Genomic DNA, 17556 nt, shown 5'->3' with positions numbered 1-17556 from the left:
ACCAAAGACTTCCATCATCTCTCAAAAGTTCCTCCCAACTCCTTTTATTGTTTTGTGTGTGCTTGCATGTGTGTGTATAATAACCTCATAAAACTTTTTTTTTTGTCTTTATAGGGCTGCACCTGAGGCATATGTAGGTTCCCAGGCTAGGGGTCTAATCGGAGCTGTAGCTGCTGGCCTACGCCAGAGCCACCCAAGTCGCACCTGCGACCTACACCATAGTTCACGGCAATGCGGGATCCTTAACCCATTGAGGCTAGGGATCAAACCCACAACCCTATGGTTCCTAGTTGGATTAGTTTCTGCTGCACCACAGCGGGAACTCCAAGTGACCTTATAAAACCCTTAACTAACCTTTATTTGAGATACTATGTTTATTGATATTCGCAGTCTTACTAACAACTTTTAGTAGGTTCTTAGTAGTTGTTTTGGACCTCAGGAGTGGATTTATATTCTGTATCAGAGCAGTTTCATGTAAAACTTTATCTAATGTATCTGGTATTGATACATTTGAATTTACGTTGGATCCCTGTTAAATTTCACCTCGTTGATTATTAAGTTCTGGTTGTCATCCAAAGGCATCCTTTCTAACTTTGATGATTGCATCTTTATGGCATGTCAATTTAGAACTTAAGCCAACTTGAGGTAACTATTCTTTGATTTAGAGTTGTTCAGTGCTTGATCATTCTACCTATATTAGCATCTCATTCATATATTCTTCTTTATCCACAAGGCATAGATTTGTGTTGCTGAAAGACTGTCTCATGCGTAGAAATTATAAGCGTTCTTATTCTTATAATTCTGAGACTAGAATGGAGAACAATCCCAAAACCTTAATTGATCCATGCTACATTTGAAGTGCTTTTAAAATATCCTTTTTTTCAGTTACCTCTCCTACTGGCATTGATGAATTATTCCAAAAAACACTGTCAAAAATATGCCTATTTTATACTATTAATTTCTTCATATATTGCTTTGAAACTAGTGATACAGATATTTACTGTCAATGGCACTATTAAATAAATCTTTTTGTATTTCTTTTTCTTTAGAAATCAATGTGGACTGAACATAAGTCACCTGATGGAAGGACCTACTACTATAATACTGAAACAAAGCAGTCTACTTGGGAGAAGCCAGATGATCTTAAAACCCCTGCTGAGGTAAAAGTTTGAGGACTGGAGTTTAGGGATTAGATTTGGCCTTTAAAAAAAATTTTTATTTTTTAGGATTTTGGTGGGTAATTGACTTTCCAAAGAACAGTACTGCTTATATCAGAAAAGGATGCTGCAGAGGCATTGAGAGGAGAAGAGAATTTATATAGTCATACCAGTTAGCCAAAAGACAAAACTCTTTCCCTTCTATGGGAGACCAGTTATACTTAATGATTTTTGCCCCTGCTCAGGAATCTTTGTCAGGTGGCATCAATTTAAGAAGGGCGATTTAAAGACTAAATTGGAAGAAAAAAAGTACTCTTTCTGCTTGCTCTGTATTTTTAAAATTCACATTTCAAGTTGTTTTCTTCTTGATAGCTTTAAACCTAAGTGATTTCAGATTTCTTCTATGTGCGTTCTTAAATTTTTCGAGTGGGGTTGGGGTAATAGAGATGAGAAATTAAATTACAAATACTTCCATTTTTTTAGAGTGTGAGATGTATCTTTTTGGAAAATATCTTCCCTATCCTCCCACCCCCCAATGTATGTGTATTTCATTTTCTGTTGTAAACTTTTCCATTCAAAATATACAGATACAGAAGTAAGATTGGAAGAATAAATAATCCAATATTGCATGTGATTTAAATAGGAACTCTGTTGGAGTCCTAAGTGTGGGTTGATCTGGAATGTCAAAGCTTTGCTTGAAGGTTTTAGCTGGCAGCGTATCTTTTCCCCCCTACTCTTATTTAAGAATTTGAGGAGGGGGGTTCCTTTTGTGGCTCATCAGGTTCCGAACCCAACTATACCATGAAGATGCAGGTTCAGTCCCTGACCTCTCAGTGATAAGGATCCAGCATTGCTGTGAGTTATGGTGTTATGGTGTAGGTTGCAGGCGTAGCTTGGATCTGGTGTTGCTGTGGCTGTGGTGTAGGCCAGCAGCTGCAAGTCCAATTAGATCCCTAGCTCAGGAACTTCTACATGCCACAGATGTGGCCCCAAAAAGAGAGAGAAAAGAGTTTGAGAAGCTAAAAATATTTTTGCAGGTCACCACACTTATATAGCCTGACAATACTTAGGAGGGGAAATTGGTAGATGGTAAAAATTTTCTATTTATCCCAATACTGACATAGTATTGCCAAGACACTGATTAGGTTTGAGTTTTCAATAGCATTCTTGTGCCATCCTGACAGGTTGAATATAAATTGTTTATGAAACTGAAATCTAAGCATGGCTAAATCAGTTTTGCTTTCTCCCAAATTTTATATTTTTTCTGCTTGTGTGAGTATTTGAGAAGTCTGTGAAAATGGATGGTAATTTTTATTTACTGTGGTATGTAAATGGAAAGAGCACATAGGATTTAAAATTCAGATAGACTTGGTTTTAAATCTTGTTTCTACCCCTTAATAGGTACATTACCTTAGACAAGTAAAATATATTCAAATAATTTAACATCGCTTAGTATCATGTAATTGGTAGCTTATATTATCACCATCTCACAAGCTTTAGAATTGTATATGTTGATAATATCTAGTAAAAACAGTGATATGAATGATGAAAGATGCTAAATATATTACTGTTAACTGAAGGTGTTTATTCACTTTAGCAACTTTTATCTAAATGCCCTTGGAAGGAATACAAATCTGACTCTGGAAAGCCTTACTATTATAATTCTCAAACAAAAGAATCCCGCTGGGCCAAACCTAAAGAACTTGAGGATCTTGAAGGTAAAACAGAAAGAAATAATTTTTAATGTTACTTTTTTACATATGTGTCATTCACATTTAAATAATCCTTCATAAATAGGATTGTTCAAAGGCTTAAATTTTTAATTGATTAGAACATTTTAAATGGTGTAACAGTTTTATGGGCTCTTATTTTCTTGTTGCTCTAGATCTCAGTTCTATAGATTTTAAATAGATTTTTATTTGATTTGATTCCACTGAAACTAGGATACCAGAATACCATTGTTGCTGGAAGTCTTATTACAAAATCAAACCTGCATGGTGAGCTGCTTTGATAATTCATTTTCTGTCATTATTTAACGTTTTTAGAATATGTCACTAATGTTCACTAACCACAATTGGATAAATCTGCAGTGAGAAATCTCTAATTCAAACAATTCTTTTCATTTAAGGGTTATATTATAAATGAGCTTGTAGCCTTTACTGTTGTACTTTGACTGTTTTTTCACAAAAAAACACCACTTGCCATTGGAAAATTAACAAGGACAGTTTACAATAAGGACAGTTTATAAAGGACATCATGCACAATATTTTGAAGACAACTGTGAGTGTTGGTCCATACATGGATATGTGACTTAACTCATTTAGCAGATAGGGAACCTTGAACTTTTATCAGTTTAAATTTTGTTAATGTATTGTCAGACTATACGTTTAATGCTGATTTTTATTTTAGCACAACATTGCAAAATAGCTTTTATGTTTATTATTGGAGAATTAAATAAAATACCATGCCTCACTTAACAAAGGAAGCATTTTCTGACATCCCCCACTATTCTGAATACCCCTGGAAATCTAGAAATACTATCTAATCTAAAACCTAGGTCTTAAAACAGCAGAGTTATGAGTGGAAATTGAGAATTTAGTTATTTAACTCTCACTTCTAATAGAATATGATGTTGTAAACTATCTGGTTAGAAGCAACAAATTTTAAGAGAATGGGACCAGTGAAGTAGTCTACAATGTGTGATGATATCTGGCAGGAAAGAGAAAAAAATTCCTTAAAGGCTGGAATTCCCGTGGTGCAATGGGTTAAGAATTTGACTGCAGCAGCTCGGGTTGCTGCAGAGGTGTGAATTTGATCCCCATCCTCTCACAGTGGGTTAAAAGATCTGGTGTTTCCACAACCTCGGCATTGGTCAGCAGCTGTGGCTTGGATTCCAGATTCAGTCCTGGCCTGGGAACTTCCATATGCCACGGGTGTGGCCATAAAGAAAAAAATTTCTTAAATGCACCATGGTCTTAAAACTACTTAACCTTTTCACTGTGTTGCCTCATTAATCTAGATGGTCATCATATCCTGAAAGTTTGGTAACGATAACTCCTTTAAATATGTTTTGTCAGCCATCCTAAACAGATTTTTGGAAGTGATTTCCTTTAAAAGGGGATGTATTTTTAAAATATTTTCATAGAGTTTAGCTTATAATATTTACATGGAGCACCTCATTCCCTAATAATGCTGAATAAATGAGATCTTTGCTACTCCTAAAGAAATGTTTACTATAATTAAAATGAAGCTGAAATATTGAATGCAGATCTTTAAAGCTCAATTTATATTTCTATACTAGCATTGGCTAATAATAATATTGTAGATAGGTAGATTCCCAGTTTATTCATGTAAGAAATATCAAGCTCATTTCTGATATAACCCTACTACAAATAGTTGTTGTGCATAACTATCTATCTACCTGTCAATGCTAGTATATATGTGCTGGAATTTCATATAACATACATTTGATCCCATTTTGAATTTAGTATCTTAAAAAAAAATCAAATAGTTTTGTCGCTGGGGAAAATACTGTTTTATTCCAGAATTATGCAGATACTTTCAAGGAGTTTTTGCAGTAGCCAGCAGCCTTTGAGAAAGTAGCATTGTGGGGAAAATCTTTCCTAAAACCTGATGTTATTTAAATTTGTTTTCATTCTTTAATTGCTGCCCCGGAACTTTGGAGCAAGTATTTGCTCTTTGAAAGTGTGGTTTTGTTTTTTATTTTGGGGGGAGGTTGTTTGTTTGTTTTTAAAGACTGGGTAAATTAAATCTTACTATGTGGAACTTTTGTCTCCTTTTAAAGTTTGTTTTCAGTGATCATATTTAAACACTATGTAGTATGTAAGTAGCTTTCTTTTTTCTCTTTAATAGCAATGATCAAAGCTGAAGAAAGCAGGTAAGCAATTTTGGACATCAGTACATATTTGTAGATTCAGTGTCTCCTGTAATATCCTTGATTTAAATGTCTGTGTAAATAGTACTTAACATGGTAGTCCTGATAGTTTAATGTCTTTGGAGGATTTGGGGCAGAGAGAGGGATTATTTATTCAAGATACATGCATGATGCTTTACTTGACAGTGGTCATTTGAGTTTGGACTGCATTCTTTTTTTTTTTTTTTTTTGTCTTTGTGCTATTTCTTGGGCCGCTCCCGCGGCATATGGAGGTTCCCAGGCTAGGGTTCGAATCGGAGCTGTAGCCACCAGCCTACGCCAGAGCCACAGCAACGCAGGATCCGAGCCACGTCTGCAACCTACACCACAGCTCACGGCAACACCGGATCGTTAACCCACTGAGCAAGGGCAGGGACCGAACCCGCAACCTCATGGTTCCTAGTCGGATTCGTTAACCACTGCGCCACGACGGGAACTCCTGGACTGCATTCTTAAATTAGGACTGTTACAGAAAGGTCCACAATTTGATTTGAGTTAATTTGGGAATGGATAAAAGTATTGTATCTATCTCTTCCTTTACTCAGGTTTTCCTTTTAATGGGTAAAGGAGATAAAATTTTAAAAATTTGTGATAAAGGTAAAATTTTATGGCATAATACAATCTGATAGGATATTTTGTAAATGTGAACAATTATTGGGCTTTTGGAAATGTCCATTGTTACAGAGTGCATTATACATTATCACATGTTTGCTGAATTAAATCAGAGTAATCCAATTTCATACTATGGTTTTAATCTTTTGAGTAACTTAATAGTTTGACAGCACTGCCTTTTTCCCCTCTTAGTAGTTTATCTTACTCATTTTTACAATTATTTAAAACTAGCTTTATTTGGCTTTGTGATTATTTGTAATGAAATGACCAGTTTTCTCTTTTTTAAATATATAGTAAACAAGAAGAGTGCACCACAACATCAGCAGCCCCAGTTCCTACAACAGAAATTCCAACCACAATGAGCACCATGGCTGCTGCAGAAGCAGCAGCTGCTGTTGTTGCGGCAGCAGCTGCAGCCGCAGCTGCAGCTGCTGCAGCCAATGCCAGTGCTTCCACCTCTGCTTCTAGTACTGTCGGAACTGTTCCAGTCGTTCCTGAGCCTGAGGTTACTTCGATTGTTGCTACTGTTGTAGATAATGAAAATACAGTAACAATTTCGACTGAAGAACAAGCACAACTTACTAGTACCCCTGCTGTTCAGGATCAAAGTGTTGAAGTGTCTAGTAATACTGGAGAAGAAACATCTAAGCAGGAAGCCGTAGCTGAGTAAGTTTAGTAATTTGTTCTCTGCAAATAAGTACCAGACTTCATTAATATAAGAAATTGCCAGTTTAGTCAGTGGTCATTAAGTGTTTAAGAATTTTTTGAAATAAATATCCTTTTAAACAGTGGATAATTTTTGAGATTGAGTTTTGTGGGGTCATGCTATCAAACTGTTGCGGAAGTAATCTACAGAAGTTTCAGGAAGCAGAGCTGGGGATATGAGAGACAAACTTCAAGGGGTTCCAAAAACCTTAGTATCAAAATGCAGTATTTTAAGTCAAAATCATGGCTAAAACTTGATGATTAATAAAATAACATTTTAAATAAAAATGGGATCCAGAATTAGATTTTCTTTCTGTTTTCAGTCTCAAATATCCCTTAGCACAGCACTTCAGGGAAGTTGCTATAGTTTGATACAGAACAAACAAGAAAAAATCAGGTTAGGCACAAATCAAGTTAACACCAGGGTTCAGGAAAAAGATGAGTGAAATGAAGTTGGTACAGCTTTTTAATAAGGCAAAATAGCTGCATTTCTAAGTTTACAGTTTGCATGTACTTGTGTACCTTATGATCTTTTGTGTGTGTGTGTGTGCTTTTTAGGACCGCACTCGCAGCATATGGAGGTTCCCAGGCTAGTGGACGAATCGGAGCTGTAGCTGCCGGCCTACACAGAGCCACGACACCAGATCTGAGCTGCCTCTGTGAGCTACGCTACAGCTCACGGCAATGCCGAATCCTTAACCCACTGAGCAAAGCCAGGGATCAAACCCGCAACCTCATGGTTCCTAGTTGAATTCATTAACTGCTGAGCCACAACGGGAACTCCATGATCTATATTTTTATGTGTTTTTTCCAAAGTGAAAATAGCTTTAATTTTTTCTGATACTTAGAAGTCTAAAAAATATATCTATATAGTATAGTTGAAGGCATAAAAGAGTGATAGCACTTTAATATCTTTCTGCCTTATTCTCTGCATTTAAAATATGTGCGTATTTTAAATTTTAAAAAGTATCAGACAACTATATCACTAGAGATCATACTCCATCAAGTTGAATAATGTCATTATTTTATTATTAATATATACATTAATATCAGTGTTTACCTAATGATTGACATTTAGGCCTTTTGGAATAATATTTTTTTACATCTTTTGAATTGCACTTAGTGTTTTTTTTCACAATAATTTTGTCACAATTTTTCAACAAATAGTTGTATTTTGCTTCCTTTTTTCCTGTTTCCTTATTATAGTACTTGAGTCATTATAATAATCTTTACATTTTAATTACTTTGATATGGATCATTTATAGCTGGTAAATTCCAGCTATGCTTTTTACAGTATTTTTGATAATTTTAAATAAATTTTCCCAAATAAGGTTACCTGATGCAGAGGGTGTGACTATATGTGTAGTTTTGTTAGTACATACTTCAGTATCATCCCCTAAGTATTCAATTTAAAGGTGGTGGGTTTTTTATGTGTTTCTTGGTTTGTTTTTTGTTTTGTTTTTTCTTCATTCTCTTGTTAGGATTATTTTCATAAATTTATTTTCGTAAAGGTCTCGGCGAGTACAGTTGTTTGGGTAATTCTTTCTATTTGAGATCAGTGTTTGGAAAACTTTTTCATAGGCCTTCAAAATGTAAATACTTTTGTTTTTGTGGGTTATATAGTCTCATGGTGACTCAATTTCTGCTTTGGTATTATACAGTCAGCCATAATCAATATATAAACTCTTAAGCAGGGCTATGTTCCTTTGAAACTATTTACAGAAGTTGGCAGAAGACTTGTTTGGCCTGTGGGTCATCATTTGCCAATCCCATTTTAGATTGATCTCTACATCTTTATTATATTTTATGTACACTTGCCCAAATGCTCAGTTATTAAACACTAAAATGACACTGAAGTTTTGTAAGCCATTAAGTTTAAGTTGTGGACTAATGGAACTGGTGGTGTAGTGTAGGTGTTTGTGGAAGGACTTAATAACTGAATGTTACAGAAAAAACCTTTTTTATTTATGTATCTCATATAGGATACTTTATTCTAAAATTGTCAAATTTTATCTCAACACGAAATACTTAAATACTAATTGGAACATTTTCCTAAATGAAGCAAATGTTTATTTAAGCTATAAACACAGTGTATAAATTTCTCTCTAGTTTTACTCCTAAAAAAGAAGAGGAAGAAAACCAACCAGCAAAAAAAACGTATACTTGGAATACAAAGGAGGAAGCAAAGCAAGCATTTAAAGAATTACTGAAAGAAAAGGTACCTATGTTACTTATTTTTATATGACACATAATAAATATCTAATAAGTGAAATTATCCTTTAATGCAATTGGTACCTTATTGCTTTTATTAATTAAAATACTGGAGTTCCCATCGTGGTGCAGTGGTTAACGAATCCGACTAGGAAGCATGAAGTTGCGGGTTCAATCCCTGGCCCTGTTCAGTGGGTTAAGGATCTGGCATTGCTGTGAGCTGTGGTGTAGGTTGCAGACGCGGCTAGTATCTGGTTTTGCTATGGCTCTGGCATAGGCCAATGGCTATAGCTCTGATTCAACTCCTAGCCTGGGAACCTCCAGGTGCCGCAGGTGTGGCCCTAGAAAAGACAAGATAAAAAGTTAAAATTAAATACTAATCTTACGGTTTCCCATTGTGGCTGAGCAGGTTAAGAACCTGACTAGTATCTCTGAGGATCCCTGGCCTTGCTCAGTGAGTTAAGGATCCAGCATTAGTGGCAGCTGCAGCTCCCATTCATCCCCTAGCCTGGAAACTTTCATATGCCAAGGGTTCGGCACTAAAAAGACAAAAAAAAAAAAATCTAAGAAACTGTTGAGATTGAAAATGAATTATATTTGTCCTTTTTTTATTGTACTTTTTTTGTGAAACTGATTTTCAACCCCCCCCCCCCCAATTCCTGCAGATATGTACAGAGTACTACCGTACAGTCTACCTCAGTGTTTAATAAAAGGTGTTTTATTCATAATGTATTGATGGTCTGTTTAAATTTTGGTTTCGGTTTTTCTTTTCTTGTTTTTCTTTTTATGGGTGCACCTGTGGCATACGGAAGTTTCCAGGCTAGGGATTGAATTGGAGCTGCAACTGAGGCCTGTGCCACAGCTATGGCAACACCCAATCCAAGCTCAAACTCCTGCAAAGGGAATTGCTTGACGTTTGCAGTGAATATTATACTTTGTTCTCTGTTGTATGACTGTCACTATATTTGTGTGTAATTTTAATTTTCCATTAAATGATTTTCAGCGGGTACCATCAAATGCTTCATGGGAACAAGCTATGAAAATGATTATTAATGACCCACGATACAGGTAATATTTTGGTTTTTTAAATTTACTTGTCACTTTGAGCAGAGTAAGCCTAGAAAATGCAAATTGTGTAAAATAATATAACTTTTCATCCTCATGGTCTTCAGTTATTTTGGACACCAGTAATAGAGTTGCTTGATGGCTGATAAGAACCAAAACAGCTAAAAGGCATGTCATACAATTGAGCACCCTGCTACAGATGTTAGTAGAAATATTTTTTAAGTAGAAATTATGTTCTGTAATGATTTATCTTTAATAACTTCTTAAGTGTTCTTAATTTGTGAATGAAATCTGTTTTTTCAAAGCATTAATGTTTGATCATCTTAACCTTCATTTATTCTTACATTGTATTTTTCTATTTAGTGCTTTAGCAAAGTTGAGTGAAAAAAAGCAGGCCTTTAATGCTTATAAAGTCCAGACAGAAAAAGAAGAAAAAGAAGAAGCAAGATCCAAATACAAAGAGGCTAAGGAATCCTTTCAACGTTTTCTTGAAAATCATGAGAAAATGACTTCTACAACTAGATACAAGTAAGATTTTTGGTGATCATGGTATATGTTTACTGTTTCTGCATTAGACTTTTTGCCAAGTGCAGTAACTAATCCAGAGTAGATGCTCATTATGTAAAGCTAAATCCAGATCATGAATATGACACTTTTGTAAGGTGGAAGATAGGTCAGTAGTTAATAGACTTGAGTTATTAATTTGGGACTAGAACAAAAAGGCAAGAAAAACTTTAATAATGAAGCCTTGTGAGAGTTCCTGTCATGGCTCAGCAGTAAGAATCTGACTAGTATCCAAGAGGATGTCAGTTCTATCCCTGGCCTTGCTCAGTGGGTTAAGGATCTGGTGTTGCCGTGAGCTGTGGTGTAGGTCGCAGACACAGCTTGGATCCCACATTTGACTCCTAGCCTGGGAACTTATGTATGCCATGGGTGCAGCCCTAAAAAGACCCCCCCCCCAAAAAAAAAAAAATTGAAGGCTTCTCTTTGTCTTTAATATAAAAATTTTAATTTTTATGTTTGTGGAATAGAAATATACTATTTTTATTAAGTATAGCATATTTGAAAACTTGCATTTATATAGCATTCTTCATTTTTGGAGTGGTTTATTATTTAAAACTGTGGGTAATTGAGTATTAACATTATTTGCGATAGTTATTATGTTCATTTTCCCTGTATGTTTTTTATTTACCTCACATCTTCCAGAAAAACCTTAGTGAAAAACTGAAAGTCTGTAAATTAGTTCCATGGGCAGTCTTGGAGTTCCCATTGTGGCTCAGTTGAAACGAATCTGACTAGTATCCATGAGGACGCAGGTTTGATCCCTGGCCTCGCTCAGTGTGTTAAGGATCTGGCCTTGTCGCCATGAGCTGTGGTGTAGGTAGCACGACTCAGATCTGGTGGTGCTGTCAGCGTCTATAGCTCTGATTCAACCCCTAGCCTGGGAACCTCCATACGCCTCAAGTGCGGCTCTAAAAAGACAATAGATCAAAAAAAAAAAAAGAGGAAATAGGAATAGTCTTTAACTATAAAACCTCTCTCTCTAAGGAGCGATCAAGGCCTGAGCTGTTTTTTTTCTTAACTGTCTAAAAGTTTTCCTTTATAATATGGTCATGAACTTGAGAGTGGAAAAAATATGTTCATTTGGTGGTTTTAAATTTAGTGTAAAATTAAAGTGTAGTTTGAAATTAATTTTTATTGTATAATATAGAGTAACAGTTAATCTTTTTAACATAAAGAAAAGCAGAGCAAATGTTTGGAGAGATGGAAGTCTGGAATGCAATATCAGAACGTGATCGTCTTGAAATCTATGAAGATGTTTTATTCTTTCTTTCAAAAAAAGAAAAGGTATTCACTCTTAGTTACTGACATTTATAGATCAAGATATTTCTTCTTTCTGTTTAGGAGTTACTTTATAACATCCATTTTGTTGGTTTATCTAGCTTATATGGTGCTGCTTATCTATTGTTTAAAAGTTTAAACAGATAGCTCCTGTAATAATAAACAATGCTGTGAACCTAATAGGTAGAGATATATGCAACTAATTCTTAAATTGTCATTAATAAGCTGTCTTAGCCCACTTTGAAAAATTTTTTTTTCTTCAGCTTATTGGGTTTAAAAAATAGTATTTTTGCTTATAATACATTCATGATACTTTTACAAGAATGACAGTAATGTATAATTGTTACCCCTAAAATGTATTTGTAGGATAGTATTGTAGGAACTCCTCTTTTGAAGTTCCTGTTGTGGCTCAACAGTAACACACCTGGCTAGTATCCATGAGGATGTAGGTTCAGTCCCTGGCCTTCCTCAGTGGGTTAAGGATCTGGTGTTGCCATGAGCTGTGGTGTAGGTTGCAGACACGGTTTGGATCCCGCGTGGCTGTGACGTAGGCCGAGGCTACAGCTCCAATTGGACCCCTAGCCTGGGAACCTCCATGTGCCTTGGGAGCAGCCCAGGAAATGGCAAAAAAAAAACAAAAAACAGGTAGCATTGGAAATTTGGACATTAGTTAGAATGTGAAGAAACCTTCACTAGTTGTAATTCAAATATTATACTTTCTTTGAACTTCAAAACATGTATTCATATTTTTTGATTTAGGAGCAAGCAAAGCAGTTACGAAAAAGAAATTGGGAAGCCTTAAAAAACATACTTGACAACATGGCTAATGTGACATATTCTACTACTTGGTCCGAAGCCCAGCAGTATCTGATGGATAATCCAACTTTTGCAGAAGATGAGGAATTACAGAGTAAGAATGATGACTAAGTGGGGGGAACAGTTATTTTTAAAGTTGTCCAGCAGTGACAGTGCTCACTTTTTTTAATGAGATCAGTAACTGAATTTTACACAGTTGTTTGTCCACGCCTGAAAAGATATTTGTTTCCAAATAGGATATTTCTTTCCATTGAGTTTTGTGATTCAGGATGAAATATTTTTCCCAGCATTTGAAGTTAGTTTTATCAGATACTTCTTGAAATATGTTAATTAGGTCAAATTGTCTTTTGCCATTTATATGTGGGCTTAGTGGGAACCAAATTAATGACCACATTTTACTCCTGCTATCCTCTTAGGGTAATGGCTTTAGAGATTTGCAAAAGGCAAAACAGTGCATTAGTATTATCTTAGAGTAAAGCTTTCCCAAGTTCTTTTACTGACCTACCCAGTTGCTTCTTTCTCCCCCCCCCCCAGTTGCTTTTTAAATTACAGTTTTTTTTAATTACCCTCTGTATACTATGCTTCAGTGGGTTTGAGGGGAGGGCCTAGAATTCTATACTTCGTAAACCTGCTTGAACAATTCTGATGTTGCCGACAAATTTTCCACAACAATATAATTTTCATTAATTGTGCCATATGCATTGTTTTTCATCTTCGGATTCATGGTATGATTTAACGTCTTTTTGAAATTTTCCTTCAACATTTTCTATTTTAGATAATTAAAAATCATATTTAAGTGCAAGTATTTTGGTAAGGTGAATTTGAATTTTGTTAGTGCAAGTAAACTGTTTTCCTTAATTGACTTTAATTTTTTTAACTGAAAAAAAAATTCTAGACATGGATAAAGAAGATGCATTAATTTGCTTTGAAGAACACATTCGGGCTTTAGAAAAGGAAGAAGAAGAAGAAAAACAGAAGAGTTTGCTGAGGGAAAGGAGACGACAGCGTAAAAATAGAGAATCTTTTCAGGTAATTTTAAAAGCTCTGTTTTCTAATCTAGTTTCATAATATGGTTAATGAGCTCTAACAGTGATATATACAATTCTGAGAATCCTAATCTGAAATCATTAGCTTGAGCTTTGCACGTTTACCTTTTTAAGTTCTACTGTTAGTTAATTAAGAATCCATTTTAGGAGAGTAGCCATTTCAGGCTACGGGAACAGAAAGCTGTAACTAACTTATTAAAGTGAGCACTGTTAGATAAGGTTTCACTTGGGAAAGAGGAAAAGACAGTATGGGGGGGACTAATAATAAAATATGTGTGATTAGTCATTAGTACTAACTAAATGATTTTTAGGCTCTAGAGAACCATAGGGAATGCTGTGGTCTAGTTTTGAGTATGGGCCATAATTTTAAAACATGTATGGGGGAGCTAAAATTATATGTTCTTTATATAGGCCAGGGGCTTATTTTTACCTTCAAGTATCACTTTTCTTTGCTCAGTAATGGAGACTGTCATGGAGCAATAATTTTTGCATTTTTTAATTTCACCAGATTCCCATTTCAGTAATAATTATAGTAGCAATTAGCATTAATTGCTTATTGCTATACATTTTAAATTTATAACCTCAATTTATATATGACAGCCTACCTTAATAGTAGGTACTGTTTTTGTTATGTCCATTTGTATAGCTCAGAGAGATGAAATGACTTCCCAAATTCAACCACTGAGTAGTGGAGCCAGAATTTGAATCTGTGCCATGTTTTAATTGCAGTCTTCATTAAACATAGTATTAGGGTAACTGTTAAGTTACAGTGGCTTAAATAAGTTTTATTTCTTGAAATAATAGTTGTTTAGTCCATGGTAGAGTGCCTTGTCATACCCTAAGGCAATGGTTCTCAAAACTTAGCATGCATCAAAATCACCTGTAGGGCTGTTAGAAAACTCCCCGTGGTGCCAATGATCACTAATCATCTTAAACTTAAAAGATAGCATTGTTTCAGTCCTTGTTCCATAAAAACGCAACATATATTACTCTTTTTTTTTTTTTTTACTCTTAGTGCTCTGCCAAAAGATCACTGGAATATTGTTAAAACAGGGATTGTTGAGCCTTACCCCCAGAATTTGATTCATTAGGTCTCTTTTTACTGAAACTAAAACCTTTTGACAAGAAATATAGTAGCAAAGGAAAATTACTGAGCGGAATATCTGAAGCAAAACTAGTATATCGTACTAACCCCAGTTATATCAATAGTAATAAAAACTATAAACTATATTCAGTATTTTGTAATAACCTATTGGAAAAAATTTGAAAAAAAGAAAGATGTATATGTAAGTATAACTTTACTCCTGAAATTGACACTGACATTGTAAATGAACTGTAGTTTAAAAAAAAATTTTTTTTTTTTACTATTTTTAAAAAAATGAATTTTGGCTTAGCTGAAAGACCCTTGGAGTACTGTAGTATTAAGTGAAAGACCCTTGGAGTACTGTAGAGTTAAGGATTTAGTGTTGTCACTGCTGTGGCTTGAGCTCAATCCCTGACCTAGAAACTTTCATTGCCATGGTTGTGGCAAAAAAAATAAATTTTGGAGTTCCCTTTGTGGCTCAGTAGGTTAAGAATCTTACTAACATCCATGAGGATGTGGGTTAGATCCCTGACCTCACTCAGTTGGTTAAAGGATACTCCAGTGTTGCTGCAAGCTGTGGCGTAGGCCAGCAGTTGCAGCTCTTATTTGACCCCTAGCCTGGGAACCTCCATATACCCTGGTTGCAGCCCTAAAAAATCAAGAAAAAAATTTTTTTTTAATTTAAATACGCTTTACAGTAGAATTTCTGCTCCATATTCTCCACTCCCACTGTTGACATTGTACTTTCTATTACATTTTCTATGACCCAGATTTTTGTCTTATTTTATCATATAGGTCTCCTTATAAATCATTGCAAAGCCTTTATAAGAGAGATTAAAGTTCAGTGGTTGCAGTATTAATCACCTTTCTAAAAAAAATCTGTTTTCCCCTTTCTGGGCCCATGACTGCTTAGTTAAAATAGAGGTTTTCTAGCCTCCTTTGTAGCTACTTGTGGTAATGTGAGTAAATTCTTAGCAATTGAATGTGAAGGAGGCAAGTAGAACTCCAACATCATTGGTTTTTAAAAGACTGCCCTTTCTACTTAAGGTGATCATGGAGATAACACACCCCCTAATCATGCAGACAAGGCTGATGGTCTAGGGCATTGCTCTAGGTATGAGAATATTAGTATTTCCCTAAGTATGGGCCCAAGCATATCACTCTTTCCAGGAACCTTATTAGAAGTGCAAATTCTCAGAACCCCACTGAGACCCCAGTGAATCAATTTCTGGGGGTGGGTTTATTTTTGCCATTTCTTCGCATGATTCATTGAGAAATCCACAAAAAGTAGCAAATGTTGAGAGTCTTTATGAAATGAAATTGAAAGAATACTGTTAATGTAATATTTACAGTGTTTAATGACTCTTAACATGGCGGGGAAAGTTAAAGCATTGCCAAATTCTTTAAAGGTAGAAAGAGAAGCAAAATTAGACCTTTCTCTCTGATTTTTTTTTCCCCCCTGTTTTTGGGCCACACCTGTAGCATATGTAATTTGCCAGGCTAAGGATCAAATCGGAGCTAGAGCTGCTGACCTTTGCCATGGCCATGGCAACACCAATCCTTAACCCACTTAGCGGGGCCAGGGATTGAACCTTCATGCTCATGTATACTAATTGGTTTGATTTCCTCTGAGCCACAAAGGGAACTCCTCTCAGATGTTTTTATAAAGCAGAGTTTAAGAGTAAGCTCAGGGTTATGAGTGTTGCTTTTCTTGGTTAAAAGAGAACTAGTCACAGGAGAGAGAATGGAGAAAGAGTTGAAGGATAGGGGTATTCTGTTAAAATCTTTGAAGGTTTATTCAAGTGTATATTAGTTTTTCTATGAATAACATATAAGAGGACAAAAAGAAGGAAGGAGATCAGGGAAAAAATACAGAGTTGACCTGAAGCAGCGAGTTGTGTTCAGCTAGTGATTTTGTTGATGATCATGCTTGGAGAGAAGTTACTACCAGCATCTAGTTGGATAGAAGCCGGAGGTACTGCTAAACATCCTCCAGTGTGCAGGACACCCACCGAATCCCTCCTCCAATGTTGGGAGCCTCTCCCCTAAAGGAAGGAGAAATACCAGGTTCAGCCATCTTTGAAATAACTTTTCATCTTCTCCCCTTCCCAAGATAGGGTGAGTAAAAGAGAGTAAGAGTCGTGCAATTTTGCATGATGGTTTTCAAACCTGAATTCACATCACAGTTACCGGGGGATTATTAAAAAGTTGAATGACAGATATCTTTGTTTTACTCTATATTTCTTAAAAAATCTTAGGTGATTCTAATTTTTACTCTGGTTAGGGGATGCACTATTGAAATGTTCAGTCTCAAAAGTATCAAGCAAAGCAGGTATGATAGAATGGAGTAGATTCTAAGATTCTAGAGAGCATCTTTGAAGATGGTTTCTAAGCTGTATTAGGGACTCAAAAGAAGGAGTAGGTGAGAAACCTGGTGATCACACGGCAAGAGTGGGCTAGGATCCCATTTATGTTAAAGGGTGAGGGCAAAAGGATGGAGATTAGCTTGAGAAAGTAATTTTAGAAATATAAACTGAATGGACATGCTTATTAATTTTAGTAACCTTTTATTTCACCCAATATATGTTTTTAAACTGGAAATGATGATCTAGCTTAATGGACAGTAAACTGAAAACTGGAAAGGTAATGTAGCTTTTTTCTGCCTAAAAGCAAATCTTACTTTCATCAAAGAGCAAGTATTCTTTGCACCTAAACATATTTGTGATAACATGGGTAAAAGAGTTTTAAATATTGCTGCTTTTAACATGTATTTTTATTCATATTATACTAATATTTCTAATACCCTTAAAGATAGCTTTTCAGTATATAATGGGTTTGTTTTGTTGTTGTGCCCTTCCCCCAGATATTTTTAGATGAATTGCATGAACATGGACAACTGCATTCTATGTCATCTTGGATGGAATTATATCCAACAATTAGTTCTGATATTAGATTCACTAATATGCTTGGTCAGCCGGGTGAGATTCTTCTCTTTCCTAATGTGTAGTTACAGTTGGAATGGGCCAGAGGGAAGAGTGGTTGTGTTGGGGCATGGGGGTGCTTTCTTTTATTTTATAAACAACA

General features: G+C 35.5%; 1 protein-coding gene across 8 annotated transcripts in view; it reads left to right on the top strand.

Annotated features, from left to right (window-relative positions):
• PRPF40A (pre-mRNA processing factor 40 homolog A) overlaps positions 1 to 17556 on the top strand; it is a 48614-nt gene that overhangs the window by 24021 nt on the left and 7037 nt on the right. For 4 of the 8 annotated variants that reach the window (XM_047772634.1, XM_047772635.1, XM_047772639.1 and 1 more), the window contains exons 6-17: positions 1050 to 1160; positions 2755 to 2875; positions 3101 to 3154; positions 5031 to 5055; positions 5998 to 6369; positions 8518 to 8626; positions 9623 to 9687; positions 10048 to 10212; positions 11424 to 11532; positions 12286 to 12436; positions 13238 to 13371; positions 17336 to 17450. In XM_047772634.1, the coding sequence (XP_047628590.1) occupies positions 1050 to 1160; positions 2755 to 2875; positions 3101 to 3154; positions 5031 to 5055; positions 5998 to 6369; positions 8518 to 8626; positions 9623 to 9687; positions 10048 to 10212; positions 11424 to 11532; positions 12286 to 12436; positions 13238 to 13371; positions 17336 to 17450 (1531 nt within the window). The remainder of the gene's footprint in view (positions 1 to 1049; positions 1161 to 2754; positions 2876 to 3100; positions 3155 to 5030; positions 5056 to 5997; positions 6370 to 8517; positions 8627 to 9622; positions 9688 to 10047; positions 10213 to 11423; positions 11533 to 12285; positions 12437 to 13237; positions 13372 to 17335; positions 17451 to 17556) is intronic. The other 4 variants (XM_047772636.1, XM_047772637.1, XM_047772640.1 and 1 more) reach the window with 1 other exon arrangement.

The sequence above is a fragment of the Phacochoerus africanus genome, chromosome 3, assembly GCF_016906955.1.
Source record: "Phacochoerus africanus isolate WHEZ1 chromosome 3, ROS_Pafr_v1, whole genome shotgun sequence".
Taxonomy (NCBI): Eukaryota; Metazoa; Chordata; class Mammalia; order Artiodactyla; family Suidae; genus Phacochoerus; species Phacochoerus africanus.
Note: the sequence above shows the minus strand (reverse complement) of the source record. Positions and strands in the feature narration are given on the sequence as shown.